Here is a 12,594-nt window from a genome sequence, read left to right as displayed (position 1 = left end):
AAAAAAAAAAGAAAAAAATTATCGCGTGACCTGAGACAACATTGAATAACACATGTGACTGATCTACGCTGCGATTTAATATTTTAGCGGGATAGATTGCAGTTTAGTCCCTTACCTTCATCCTCAGATACATCCAGTATTTCATCCACTGTTTCTGGAAAACTCATGCGGTGTTTTTCTGTGGTCGTCTGCGGGGAGCAAAAGAAGCGATTCGATACCGATACGCAAGTTTTTATTCAAAACAGTCATTGTATTTGTTCGAAAGGTCTAATATATGCCAACGCTACACACTGAGGGAACAGTGGAGTTTCTTTACCATGGAAACCGTCTCCTCCGTGACCAGCTTCAGGACATCAATCACAGAGATGTAGCCAAGCCGCTTAGCGATGGCGAGCGCCGATGTGCCGTTCTGAAAGTGAGAGGCGAGCGGACCTATCAGGTCACTGGACCGCAGCGGGAAGCTTTAGGGAGGGGAAGGGGAAGTCCTGCTCACCGAGGTGGTCTCATTGGGCTGAGCTCCGTGCTTCAACAACAGGGTTACAATGTCGGTGTGTCCCTGCTGGGCGGCCTGGTGGAGGGGAGTGTAACCAAGCTGGGAGAGAAACGCTGCCATTAATTATTTTCGACCTACATTAAACACATCCAACTATCGTTTCTTAAATAATATATAGACTTCATTAATGTCTCATGAAGTTTGAATTCTCAGAAACCCTGGTATGACAATGAATTTATAGAAGGGGAATTATCACAGTCAAAGTCAGTTACTATCATAACAAAACTATTTAATCGTAAGATAAACTCAACGTTGCAATTTATAAAAAGAGATATTTTTCCAATCTAAAGCAAAAGGCTGAATTCCTTCACCAAACTCAGACACTCCATTATGTGCAAGAATCTCTGCATAAAGCAAGCAATTCAAGGCTGTCTTTCCAAAACAGAACAAACTGCGGATGAAGTTTTAACTTTTAAAATGTCATATGAAGAGGCAAAACTTTAGCACGGGGGATCTGATATGATGCTTGTGTCAGTATTTACCCCGTGTAACTGAATGTCTCCAATACCAATGCAATTTATCTCAGAACCAGAGGGAGGCACTCACCCGTGTTTTGCTGTTGACATTGGCCTGCTGTTGCAGGAGGAACTTCACCATCTTGATGTTGCCATAGTGACATGCTACATGGAGCGGGGTGTAACCCATCTAAAAAAATTGAAAGGCAAAAAAAGAGCCAAAAGACTTAAATGTGAAATAGTTGGTGTGTGTATATATAAATACATATGATACTTACACGCATTATGTGACCTAGCCCTGCTATTAGATGACCATGCTGTTTATTTTATAAGTAACCTCATGATAAACTTAGGAGAAGTACCTATCTAAACTCATTTACAATAGTACAAAATAGTACAAATAAAATAAAATAAAATAAAATAAAATAAAATAAAATAAAATGAAATAAAATGAAATAAAATAAAATGAAATAAAATAGGCATTACACGGGTGGCAGCGTAGACAGAGGCTCCTTGCTTCACCAAGATATCAGCGATACCAACGTGCCCTTCTTGTGCCACAAGATGGAGTGGAGTCAGTCCACTCTGAGGGGGAGCAAAAAGAAAAGTGTCATATACGCAATTGCATTTAAAAAATGCCTGAAAATATTTCTAGTTAATATAAAATAAGGAAATTAACTGTTGTAACAAAATCATCTGCACAGTTCTCACCTTATTGCCCAAGTTGACATTGGCCTGTTTGGAGATGAGCAAAGAGACCATGTCAGGCCTTCCCTCCTGCGAGGCCAAGTGAAGAGGCGTGACTCCCTGCAGTGATTCAGCATTGGCCGAAGCTCCGTACTGCAACAAGCTGTTGGCCACCTCCACCTGATTCTGCTTGGATGCAATGTGAAGTGCAGTGTAGCCATTCTACAGGATGGATGGAAAACAACCCCGATATTAAAAAAAAAAAAAAAAAAGATTTTCCCGAAAGCGTGTGCATGTTGCTCAGTTTCTCCTTTACCCTGGCTGCACTATGTGGCGAACCCCCTTTGCTGACGAGCAGGTTGACGACATCCAGATTGTTGTGATGAACAGCGACGTGAAGCGGAGTCAGACCGTTCTGCGGAAACAGATACGAACCGGAAATCTGTCAGGAACCCTTGACTCTTCCTTTCATGGTTGTCAAGCCGTTGATGTTTTCCTTACTTTGCCAGCAGCATTAGGATTAGCTCCTCTCTCCAACAACAGCTCAGCGACATCCAGTTTGCCGTACTTCGAGGCCACATGAAGCGGGGTGAATCCCTTCTGCAGAGGCAGCGACGGTACAAGAGTATGAACATAACTTTGGATCCGACAGCGAGGCGGCCGAACACCGCCGGAGATAAAACGTTCCTTCGGCGACACAGAACGGATTAGATGAGGACATTGTACCTTGGTCATCTTGGTCTGCTGCGCTTCCATGTCCAACAGGATGCGTACGGTTTGGACGTGACCCTCGCGGGCAGCGATGTGTAGAGGCGTGTGTCCTGCTGTGGTGGTGGAGTTGGGTTTGGCTTTGTGCTCCAGCAGCAGCTTCACCAGCTCCTTGTGGCCCATTCGAGCGGCACAATGCAGAGGGGTTTGGTCGTCCTGGGAGAGCAGAGATCCCACCAAATGTGAAGACGGCCGTGCTCGGTTTGTAACCGCAGTAATGTGTGAGTCAGCTGCTAAAGCGACATTTGATTTTAACATTCGGAAGTACACTTAGAGGGGATGTGTGATGCTTTTGTTAGTCCACCTTGGCCTTGGCGTCCACGGGCGCTGTGTTCTGCAGTAAAAACTCCGCAACCTCGTAGTGTCCTGCCCGAGACGCCATGTGCAGAGGGGTCTCCACTTTCTGCTCGGAAACACGCACAAACGTGACATAGTTTCGGGTACGCCAAAGCAAAGACCATGACTTGTCCGCTTTGCATCACAAGATGCCTCATAAGGTGGTGCAGGCGTGTGAATTCCAGGGTCATAAAATACATTAATTCAAAAGAACTAGATACAGTGAGCAGTGCCACTAACCAGTGATGCTTCTCAAGCCCCAACCATAAACAACAAAATTAGCTCATCTATTGCACAACAGTGTTGAATAAGGGACTGCAAGTATTTTCAAGTCATGTATTTCAAAGAATTTCGTTTCCAAAGAAAAAAAACAATACAAATGCAATACAGAATTGAAACTATTGTGATTTATTAGTCTGGATTTGAACTCACCACATTAGATGCACTAGGAGAAGCTCCTTTCTGCAAAAGGATCTTCACGATGTTGAGGTGGCCCATGAAGGACGCCACATGCAATGGTGTCAAGCCGGACTGTTTAAACAGAGGTCAAAATCAATTTAATCATCTTGCCCAAGAAGTTAAAATACAATTCTTGGAAGAGAGGTTTCCTTACCTCGGTCACAGCCTCTAATGATGCAGAGTGCTTGAGCAGAAGATCCATCACTCGCATGTGGTTCTTTTTGCAAGCGATATGCAAAGGAGTGAAGCCGTTCTGGAAGAAGAAGGGGGGAAACTCTTTGTCAGAGTTGGACGTTCACTTAGCGTGTGTGCGTTTAAACTTCTCTGTCACTGACCAGTGCTCGTGAGTTGGGTTTGGCCCCTTTGTCCAACAGGACTTTGGCCATGCGATGATGGCCACAGTGCGCTGCCACGTGCAGAGGTGTGAGATGGTCCAGCGTGATGTCGTCGATCTCCGCATTGTACTGCAGGAGCTGCTTGACACAGTCCATGTGATCCCCCTGCGCGGCCATGTGGATCGGAGATAAACCGTTCTAGAAGACAGAATGATTCATACGAGGTTATCAACTCAATTTGGAAAAATTTTTAAAACAATACCACATCAGCTATGTTCACATTCTTAAGCCGTCCCTAAGTGAATTACCTTGGTCTTCGCTTGGATCGGAGCGCCGTGGTCGAGCAGTATCTCGATGATCCTGACGTGACCGTTCCTTGCCGCACAGTGCAGCGGCGTCAGCTCATCCTGGGAGCCAGGCAATACTCGGTCATTCAACCAAAAAGTGAGAAGGCAGGGATATAAGGTCAGATGAGGAAGGACGTTTGCTTCACCTTGGTCTTGGCGTCAATCTGCGCCCCCCTGTCCAGGAGGAGGCGGACCATGATGACGTTCCCTCTTCTGGAGGCGATGTGCAGGGGAGTGATGCCGTTCTGCAAGAAGACACGGACTCACTGAATAGGACGGACTGTAAAATTCTCCCTCCGGAGCGGCAAAAGGACAGGAGAACGACCTCTTCTCGGTCATCGTCAAACCCTACCTTTGGAGTGAAGTTGACATTTGCTCCTCTATTGAGAAGCAATTGAGCTACGTTCAAGTTTTCATAGTGTGCTGCGATGTGTAGAGGCGTGAACCCGGTCTGCGGGGGCACACAGGGGTGGAGAAAAAGCGTCATTTGCACTTTCGTGGAAATGCAGAAGTCACCCCGCAAGCTGTGTATTCGCGCACCTTGCTGAGTACGTCGGGGTTCGGGTCGTTTTGCAGAAGCACCGCGGCCGTGCGCGTGTCGTCGTTGCGCGCCGCGATGTGCAGCGCCGGTAGGCGGACCTTGCCCTTGGTGCCGTAGTTGATGAGCAGGGCTACGACGTTCTCGTGTCCCTGCTGGAGAGCCACGGCCAGCGGAGTGAATCCGTCCTGCAGTCCACAGGAGACACACAACAGGTTGACTCATGGAGACAAAGAGGCAGAGACGTAAGGTGGGGAGAGTTCTTGACAACGTAACACAGTGGAATGATAGCGAGTCTGGATCGACATGGCAGGGTCAGGAGTTTGGGGGGATTTGTAGCTGAAAAGTATCTCTTGTTCTCCGGTACCTCCGTTGGAATGCTCTGATTGGCTCCGTTCTCCAGAAGAAACTTCACAACCTCTAGATGGTTTTCTTGTGCAGCCATGTAGAGTGGAGTGAAACCCTTCTGTCTCAGAAAGACGCGCAGCGGACGGACACACATCCGGCAGCAGAGGAGCCACGAGCAACCGAAGCAACGGCGGGACAGGAAGGTAGCGCCACGCACAAGGACACACACACACACACACACACATACACACACACACACACACATACACACAGGGGATGTACATAGAAAAAAAACAACACACAAAAATATTGGAACAAAGACACGTGTAGCCAGATGTCAATGCAATATTAAATACAATGGCTTCAACACAAAATTAACGGTGTGCATGTGTGTGTGCTGCAGAACGGCCTACGGTATGTTACAGTGGTGAAAATGCCATGTCTCACCTGGGACTGTGCGTTGACATTGGCCCCGTAGTTGACCAACTCTGTGACTACCTGCTCCTGCCCTGCGAGGGCGGCGATATGCAGGGCCGTGTTCCCTTTCTGTGCGAACAAAGACACGCGGGAAACAGGAGCGCAGTGGCTTCGATGAGCTCTGACACAAAAACAGCCTCACTTGCACGATGTGTGGACGCCTCGCTCATCGGTTCCTCCTTTTCAAGTTATTACATGGGTCAGGCGTTCAAAACACACGATATTTTTCCAAATCATATATTATGTAGCCAAACATTTAACGTGGAAAAAACAAAACAAAAATGAGATAAAAAAACAACTATTAAGAGCTATCTTGAGAAGAACCGGCTGTGAATTTATCTTTGGAGATGCTAAAATAAGGTGGCCGGCTGCAGCAACCCAACAGGTGCTGTGATTTGCGAACTGCATGGAGTTTTAAAGCAGACACGGGAAGTTATGGAGTTTCACAAATGATCGCGAGGATCCACGTTCGCTCTTGGCTGTGTTACCTTTGTCGTGGTTTCCAGCACAATTCCATTATGCAGTAGCTCCAGCACCATTTTCACGTGGCCTTCTTTTGAGGCCAAGTGCAGCCCGTTGAGCCCGTTCTGAGTGAGAGAGCAGAGAGAGACCTCGTACTGAAGGGTCCTCGACAATGCGCCGTATAAAAAAAATAAATTAAAAAAAAAAAAAATCTCCCCCACACATTGACGGCATGTATCATGCAAATCACAATAAATGAGACACTCACAAACCAACGCAGGCAAATACTTACACCGGACACCACGCATGCAGACTCTTAGAATCAAAGTGGTCATTAGTGAAAAACTCATGTCGACAGGGATGAAGATCTGAATGTAAAACATTTCATTTGATTAATGATGGCATGGGGAGGAGGAGGAGGAGGAGGGGCGGGGGGACGGGAGGGGGATGGCAGGCCTCTGGTCTCGTGGACGGGAAGAATACGAGCCGTGTGGGATAGGTCTGACCTCACACAGCCTTCCTTCAGCCGCACAGGACATGTGAGGTTGGACCTTTCCCACACCACTGATATTATTCCTCTGAGTGGGGAGACCACAGCACACCATCACTCTACTGCAAACAGAAGAGAGGAAGGGAGGCGAGGAGAAAAAGGGGGGGGGGGGGAGGGTGAATTAGAAAACAGTACACAAACAGGAGGAGAAAGGGAAGTGGGGGAGTTCTTGATTCGAGAGCGAGAGGAGAGGAAGGAGATCACGGTAAGAGCGGTGCAGGGGGGAGTGCAAGGAGAGAAAAATCCATGGCGCGGGACGTCGTACACAAGGACACAGACACACAACCACAGCCGCCATTTTTTGGTCATTAATCTACCTTTATTATCCCCCCGGATGTAAATTTGCGCACTTGCCGTAGGAGTGGATACCGAACACATTCAGATTGCAGTTGCTGAGAAGCGAAAACGCTGAGTCACCTTATCAATTATTCACTCAGCGGGAAAGTCTTCGATGATGATATCGCAATGCTTCTTTTTTTCTTCCAGCGGTTTTCGTGCGACGTGGGGTGGGGTGAGGGGAGGGGAGGTCGCTGTCAAGACTAACCAGCATCCACTCAGTCAAGTCGTAGATGTGACGTTAAAAAAAAATGGTCATTATAGTAAAAGCTTTGATTTTCCAATTTAGAAATATGAAACAGCTTCGGGTTACACTTGGTTCACCCTCTATTACACGATAGTTACAGTCTGTAACACCTCCGATTTTACGTGGCGTTGCAAAAAGAGTCAATTTGACAATAACGGCCTCGAAGCACGGTGACTTCACCCAATTGATGCTTCGTAACGCCTCGTCTCTGGTGAGGCCCGTCGTCATGGAATGGGAAAAGAAAACATGGCTGAGATTTTAAAGGGGGAAGTCCCCTCACACACACACACACACACACACACACACACACACACACACACACACACACACACACACACACACACACACACACACACACACACACACACACACACACACACACACACACACACACACACACACACACACACTCACACACTTTTGGCTAAGTGTCAGTTGCCTGAAGGCTGCAGTCCTGGGTCACTCTGGGAAACAAACATCAGCGCGAAGCAGAATCTACGTGTGCGACTTTCCCTGCAGACCCCGTGAACTCAACCTGCCGCCTTCAGCCACGGTGTGAACGGTCCACACCGACATGCACGGCGCAGTGCACGACGGGGTTGGCAGACAAAGTAATCCACTCAGGCACATTGTGCAGACACACGTAAATGACAACCTATGAACAACAACAACATGGAATACGTGGACAACATTTCAACAAATACAGTGCAAACCCATCAAACCCTTAATCAATTCCTTACATTTGTGCTTATCACATGATACCGTAAAAAGTAAAATCACAATTTGCTTTTCGGTGCACATTGATTGCAGCTCCGTTTTTGTTTTGGTCTAAACTTTGAATGCTAGAATCAGGACCCTTAATTTGTTTTATTTCCTTATAGGTTTGCATTAATTCGGTCGGCGCGATCATAGGATTCAATGGCGCGCCTTCGACAGCAGGTTTACGACTCAGTGCACGGCTGAGGATCAGTGTGCGGGGAAAGCAAAAGGTAGAATTAAATCAAGAAAAACCCTCCTTGCCGTCGGACGTCAGGACCATGCAGTTCTCTCACCTGATTAGCCGTATTAATATCGATGCCATTTTTAATGTGTTCCAGAGCCTTGTCCAGGTTGCCGGAACGGGCCGCTCGAAGAAAGCTGTTGCCAGCGTCTGCCTGCAAGCCAAACAGACAAAAGGGAAATAGAATGTGGGACGGAGAAAAAGAGAAAACACGGGGACACGTGAAGCAGAGAGGGGAAAATGGAGAGAGGGACAAACTGGTTAATTTTTCAGGCGTTGGCATCGAAAGGCAAGAACACCCCAAAGTGACTTTTCCTTCTCATTTCACTGCTCCCTTTAGGATTTGGGGAAAACTTGCAATCTGCATTTGGAAATGTGTATTTTTGGGGGTGTGAGCAGCAAACACAGACCTCCCTCACCCCACCTCTATGAGTTTTGTTATTTTTTTTGTTCTCTGTGTGAATGAGAGAGCGCCGCCAAGACGACGGCGGACGGAGGAGGGAGTGAGAACGGCAGAATAACACGTCTGGTGTTTTTTTTTTTTGTTTTTTTTTTTTTCCTCCGGTCTGTGTTTTATTTGTGTCCGTAGGCCTCGCGTCCCTCTCGGGCACACAGGAGTCACGCTGAAACAGGATCACTCGCCGGACTGCGGCAAACCCAGGAACCTTTTACGATTGGTTTACATAATCTCCCCCTTGCCTCCGGCTCATCCCCACCTTCCTTCATCCTCCCTGCATCAAACCGGCAGGTTGGAGATACAGCCGCCGCATATTTCACATTAAGGTGGAAATTAATCAACACACACGCACACACACACAGCACCTCCAAAGCCTGTTTTTCACTACTTCATAATGCAGTGCCTTAAGCCGTGTTGTCCTTTGTCGCAACATGGTTGTTGGTCTTCTTTTGACAGGGAGGGAGTGAGTTTGAGTCAAGACAGAGAAAAGGAGCCACATGCCTGAAGTAGACGCATAGCAACAAATGTCACAACACACCCTCAGCGTGACACTAATGGCGGAGCGCTGTGCAAAGAGAGAGGTCATTTTCAACAAAAAAAAAAAAAAAAAAAGGGAAGGGGCAAATCTCTAGGGTAGGAGGGGTTAGCGGTGGGGGCTTGGAAAAAAAAAAAAAAAAAAACCTCCAGCTGACTGCAGCGACAAAACATTATCTGACAGTGAGGAAGGCCTCTGAACTTGATGACTAATTTGCAGATCCTCATTTCTGGCGCAGAGATAAAGCACGCCGCTGACAACTTGCCCATATCAGACATAATTGGTGCGCCACCACGCGTCTAACGCTCAAAGAGATACATTCTGCCGGAGCTTCTCCGTGACTTCATCAGCCAATCAGATTTCCTCAGAGTTATTGTCAATCCCAACGCCGGGCAGTTTTGTATTTTTCTTTTTTTAACTTTTGCTCACACAGTCACACACAGGCAATAGAACGGTCCGTGTGTTTACTGCGGCACCGAGCCAGGTCTGCCCTGACACACACACACACACACACACACACACACATACATACACACACACACACCAAGAGTCACCTGTCACCGTTCATAATCAACAAAAAAATAGCCCCTTTGCCTGACTTTAAATAAAAATATTTAAACATCTACACGTGTTTCATGGGGAATGTGAGAAACCCGTGTATATACACATGTACGCAAACACACACACACACGTGGATGTAATCTGCCCTTGTGCTACCTCAATGCTGCATTTAAGAATGCTCTACAGCTTGAAATGTTGATAAAGTGAACACATGATCATGGCAGGGAAATCCTTTCTGTTGCAAATTCACAGCAAACGTGAAATCACACAAAAACGCAATTTAGCGCAATACAGCAAGGTTCACGCTGGCACGGTCACTCCGTGGTGACCCTGACTAACTCCCACCCCTCCATCCCCCAGTTGGACCATCACTCACACGTGGCTCGAAGGTTACAAGAGGACAAACATCAGCGCTTACGGCAAAACTATTTCCTCGCCGAGCCGAGGCTTTCCTCGCGGCCACATCCCGCCATCTGCTTGCGTCAAGACGTGAATGTGTGATGAGATAAGGATGTAAGCCGCGCCCCGACTCAGGAATAAACAAGCTAAGTGCACACACACACTCGTGACGTGTTCGGGGGATAGCATTTAGTTGGACTATTTGCATTATTTACACGAATGTCTCCCTCTCTGTAACCATATACAATGTGCATGCTAAAGGCCAAGAAAAGAAGATCAGGCCCATTAATCATTTTGAATGCATTTTTTTCAAAAAAAAAAAAAAAAAGAACCGCCAATGAGCCACAAAACAGCTCGACCGGACCGATAACGTTAACCGCTTCGGCGCACCGGTTCACTTTCCACACACCCGTCCCCGGCCTGAAAGAGAGCGTTTAATTACCGAGCTCTGAAATTACCAAGCAAAGTTGTTCTGCTATTTCATCAGAGAGAATCCTCTGCCCTGAGCTCCCCTCGCCTCTCCTCTCCTCTGCTCTGCTGCAGCAGACAGAATGACATCACCTCCTCGCCAGCGGACTGCAGTGTTTGAAAGCTCAATTTGTACGCCTGTGCGTGTGCGTGCGTACCACAAAGCACGCTCGAAGAGCAGCGTCCCTGGGCGAACGAGGATTCCTCTGCGAAGAGACCAGAAGAATCAGCCGTTATCACAAAGAAGTCATTCACCGGATGGATGTGTGACAGACTGTCCAAAGGAAGGGGAGATTAAGGTCTTTTTCCTCCCGACGGCGGTGAGAACGAAGGGGGGGAGGGAGCGACGAAGGGAACGAGAGAAAAGGGGGAAAACATTGGTTCGGGACGTGACTGTAATGATCCCCTGTTGGAAAATGCAGCCGCGTCTAAGGTGGATCATCTACGGGGTCTCTGTATCGGAGATGGATATGGGAAAAAAGTAGCAAAAGCAAAAGGAGAGCTATTCACGTCACAGTTTGGCCGAGTCGACGGATGAATGCATTTTAAAATAATACATTTTAATCCCAAAGGACGAATCAACACATCCTGTCCTCGCGTTTACCCGAAAACACGATTCTGACCCAAATGAAGCCGTCAGTTGCTATCTCAGCGAGTCCAGGTCGAAGTCACGCGTCCTGCCTCCCCTGTCGAGAAAGGTTTCATTCTACAAGAGAGGATCTAGGGGTTCTGAGCCCGGGGTCGCCGCCAACTGGCCAAATCTTTTAGCTCTTCCGCTGAATGGAGGAGAATCCCTTGCCAGGAACGACTGGCATACACAAACCGTGTCACCTCCGGGGGCTTAATGTGACACTCGCAACGTACGGACTCGATCCTTCGGCTCCGCTCTCACCTTTTTCTCCCTGCAAACACACACACACACACACGGATTTGCAAGTGCTGCACCAGGTGCAAATCATAAATATTTGAAGTGCTTCCGCAGCTATTTGTACAGCCGGCAGAAAAAAGGACACATGTTCGTCACGTCAGAGACCCCGGGCCTCCTTCGCAGCAACTTCTTCAACTTTGAATCCCCATAAACTACTCGAATACTGTTTAGAACAGCGTAACTACCGGTGTGCCTGCCGCTTTTCTTTCTATACATTTAAGAGGAACTCTGAAGACAGGATACGGGAATTCTTGCTTAAAGTGCTTAAACAGCTGTTTCAACCCCCCCACCCGTACTGCTGACTTGCATTTGTTCAAGAAATTGATTTCCTTTTGCTTTTCTTTTTTTCTTTCCTTCCCTCAAGCCTCCATCTCCGCGGCGACCCGAGCGTCAGCGTGCAGGGGAAGACGTGGCGAGCGCGGCGTCGGCGGAGGCCGAGGCCCGCGGGACGCGTTTACAGGAAGCAAAGGAGGAGCCGCTTCATCGGCCGCGCTCAAAGACGGTCCGTCTGTATGTAAATTTACCGAGCTAACCGCTCGGCTGCCAGCTTGTATTCCCTCTAAGCGACGAGGCGTCCTGTCCCGTTTTTTACTATTTACTTTCTCACACTCCAAGCTCCCCCCCCTACTTCTCTTTGCATACCACTGTCTGTCCCTTCGCCCATTGATTGTCTCCACGTATCTGGCACTGCTTCAGCCGCAGCGCTCGCAGATGAGATTGTCACGGTTATTGTGATCTTTTGTGGACGTGACAAAGAGGGCGAGGGCCATAAGGTGGAGATAGGGTTTGGAGACCATGAAGAAGAGGATCAAGATATGGTAAGTATCCCGTGTTTTACCGGAGCGACGGTAATTACCCCGCCTGAGGATCATTAATAATGTAACAACAGACAGACTGCGCGCAACTTTGGAAAAACTCAACATGGGCCGAGATCCAGTCTCACCGAATATAGTTCACGGTTGAATTTCGTGCATAGAATTTTTTTTTTTTTTTTAAAGTTCAGAGACACTGTTTGAGATGGAAAAACATTGTGATCCAGGTACTGAACCGTTAATTCAAGGACTTCAAGACATAGAATCTCATTGTGAGCGGAGATAACAGGTACTCGGGTAACTGTGGAAGTTGAAAGTAACAGTAGATAACATTTTGACTTCCGGAAAATAAAACTGTGCTCATACCCTGAGTGAAATGGTAAAATCCCATTTTCATTTCCTTTGGTTTACATTTGCAATGAGTTTCAAAGGTGACCACAGTTAGTTACACAGTTAGTTACACTAATCATATGAGCTTTATCTATACTGCAAACCCACTATATTTAGAAGCGTAGCATGGAAACATGGCTTCAAAT

General features: G+C 47.4%; 1 protein-coding gene across 15 annotated transcripts in view; it reads right to left on the bottom strand.

The window, feature by feature from the left end:
• ank1a (ankyrin 1, erythrocytic a) overlaps positions 1 to 12,594 on the bottom strand; it is a 77,320-nt gene that overhangs the window by 25,550 nt on the left and 39,176 nt on the right. For 10 of the 15 annotated variants that reach the window (XM_086173546.1, XM_086173536.1, XM_086173533.1 and 7 more), the window contains 21 exons: positions 7,951 to 8,052; positions 5,792 to 5,890; positions 5,274 to 5,372; positions 4,846 to 4,944; positions 4,481 to 4,666; positions 4,293 to 4,391; positions 4,087 to 4,185; positions 3,902 to 4,000; positions 3,594 to 3,791; positions 3,413 to 3,511; positions 3,232 to 3,330; positions 2,768 to 2,866; positions 2,422 to 2,619; positions 2,197 to 2,295; positions 2,012 to 2,110; positions 1,720 to 1,917; positions 1,495 to 1,593; positions 1,100 to 1,198; positions 494 to 592; positions 317 to 409; positions 116 to 188 (listed from right to left, as the gene is read on the bottom strand). In XM_086173546.1, the coding sequence (XP_086029672.1) occupies positions 116 to 188; positions 317 to 409; positions 494 to 592; positions 1,100 to 1,198; positions 1,495 to 1,593; positions 1,720 to 1,917; positions 2,012 to 2,110; positions 2,197 to 2,295; positions 2,422 to 2,619; positions 2,768 to 2,866; positions 3,232 to 3,330; positions 3,413 to 3,511; positions 3,594 to 3,791; positions 3,902 to 4,000; positions 4,087 to 4,185; positions 4,293 to 4,391; positions 4,481 to 4,666; positions 4,846 to 4,944; positions 5,274 to 5,372; positions 5,792 to 5,890; positions 7,951 to 8,052 (2,434 nt within the window). Of the gene's footprint in view, positions 1 to 115; positions 189 to 316; positions 410 to 493; positions 593 to 1,099; positions 1,199 to 1,494; positions 1,594 to 1,719; positions 1,918 to 2,011; positions 2,111 to 2,196; positions 2,296 to 2,421; positions 2,620 to 2,767; positions 2,867 to 3,231; positions 3,331 to 3,412; positions 3,512 to 3,593; positions 3,792 to 3,901; positions 4,001 to 4,086; positions 4,186 to 4,292; positions 4,392 to 4,480; positions 4,667 to 4,845; positions 4,945 to 5,273; positions 5,373 to 5,791; positions 5,891 to 6,057; positions 6,134 to 6,732; positions 7,554 to 7,950; positions 8,053 to 10,308; positions 10,525 to 12,594 lie in introns of all 15 variants that reach the window. The other 5 variants (XM_086173540.1, XM_086173541.1, XM_086173543.1 and 2 more) reach the window with 5 other exon arrangements.

The sequence above is a fragment of the Fistularia commersonii genome, chromosome 26, assembly GCF_037954325.1.
Source record: "Fistularia commersonii isolate RoL2024-O1a breed Wild chromosome 26, RoL_Fcom_v1.0, whole genome shotgun sequence".
In the NCBI taxonomy this organism is placed as follows: domain Eukaryota; kingdom Metazoa; phylum Chordata; class Actinopteri; order Syngnathiformes; family Fistulariidae; genus Fistularia; species Fistularia commersonii.
Note: the sequence above shows the minus strand (reverse complement) of the source record. Positions and strands in the feature narration are given on the sequence as shown.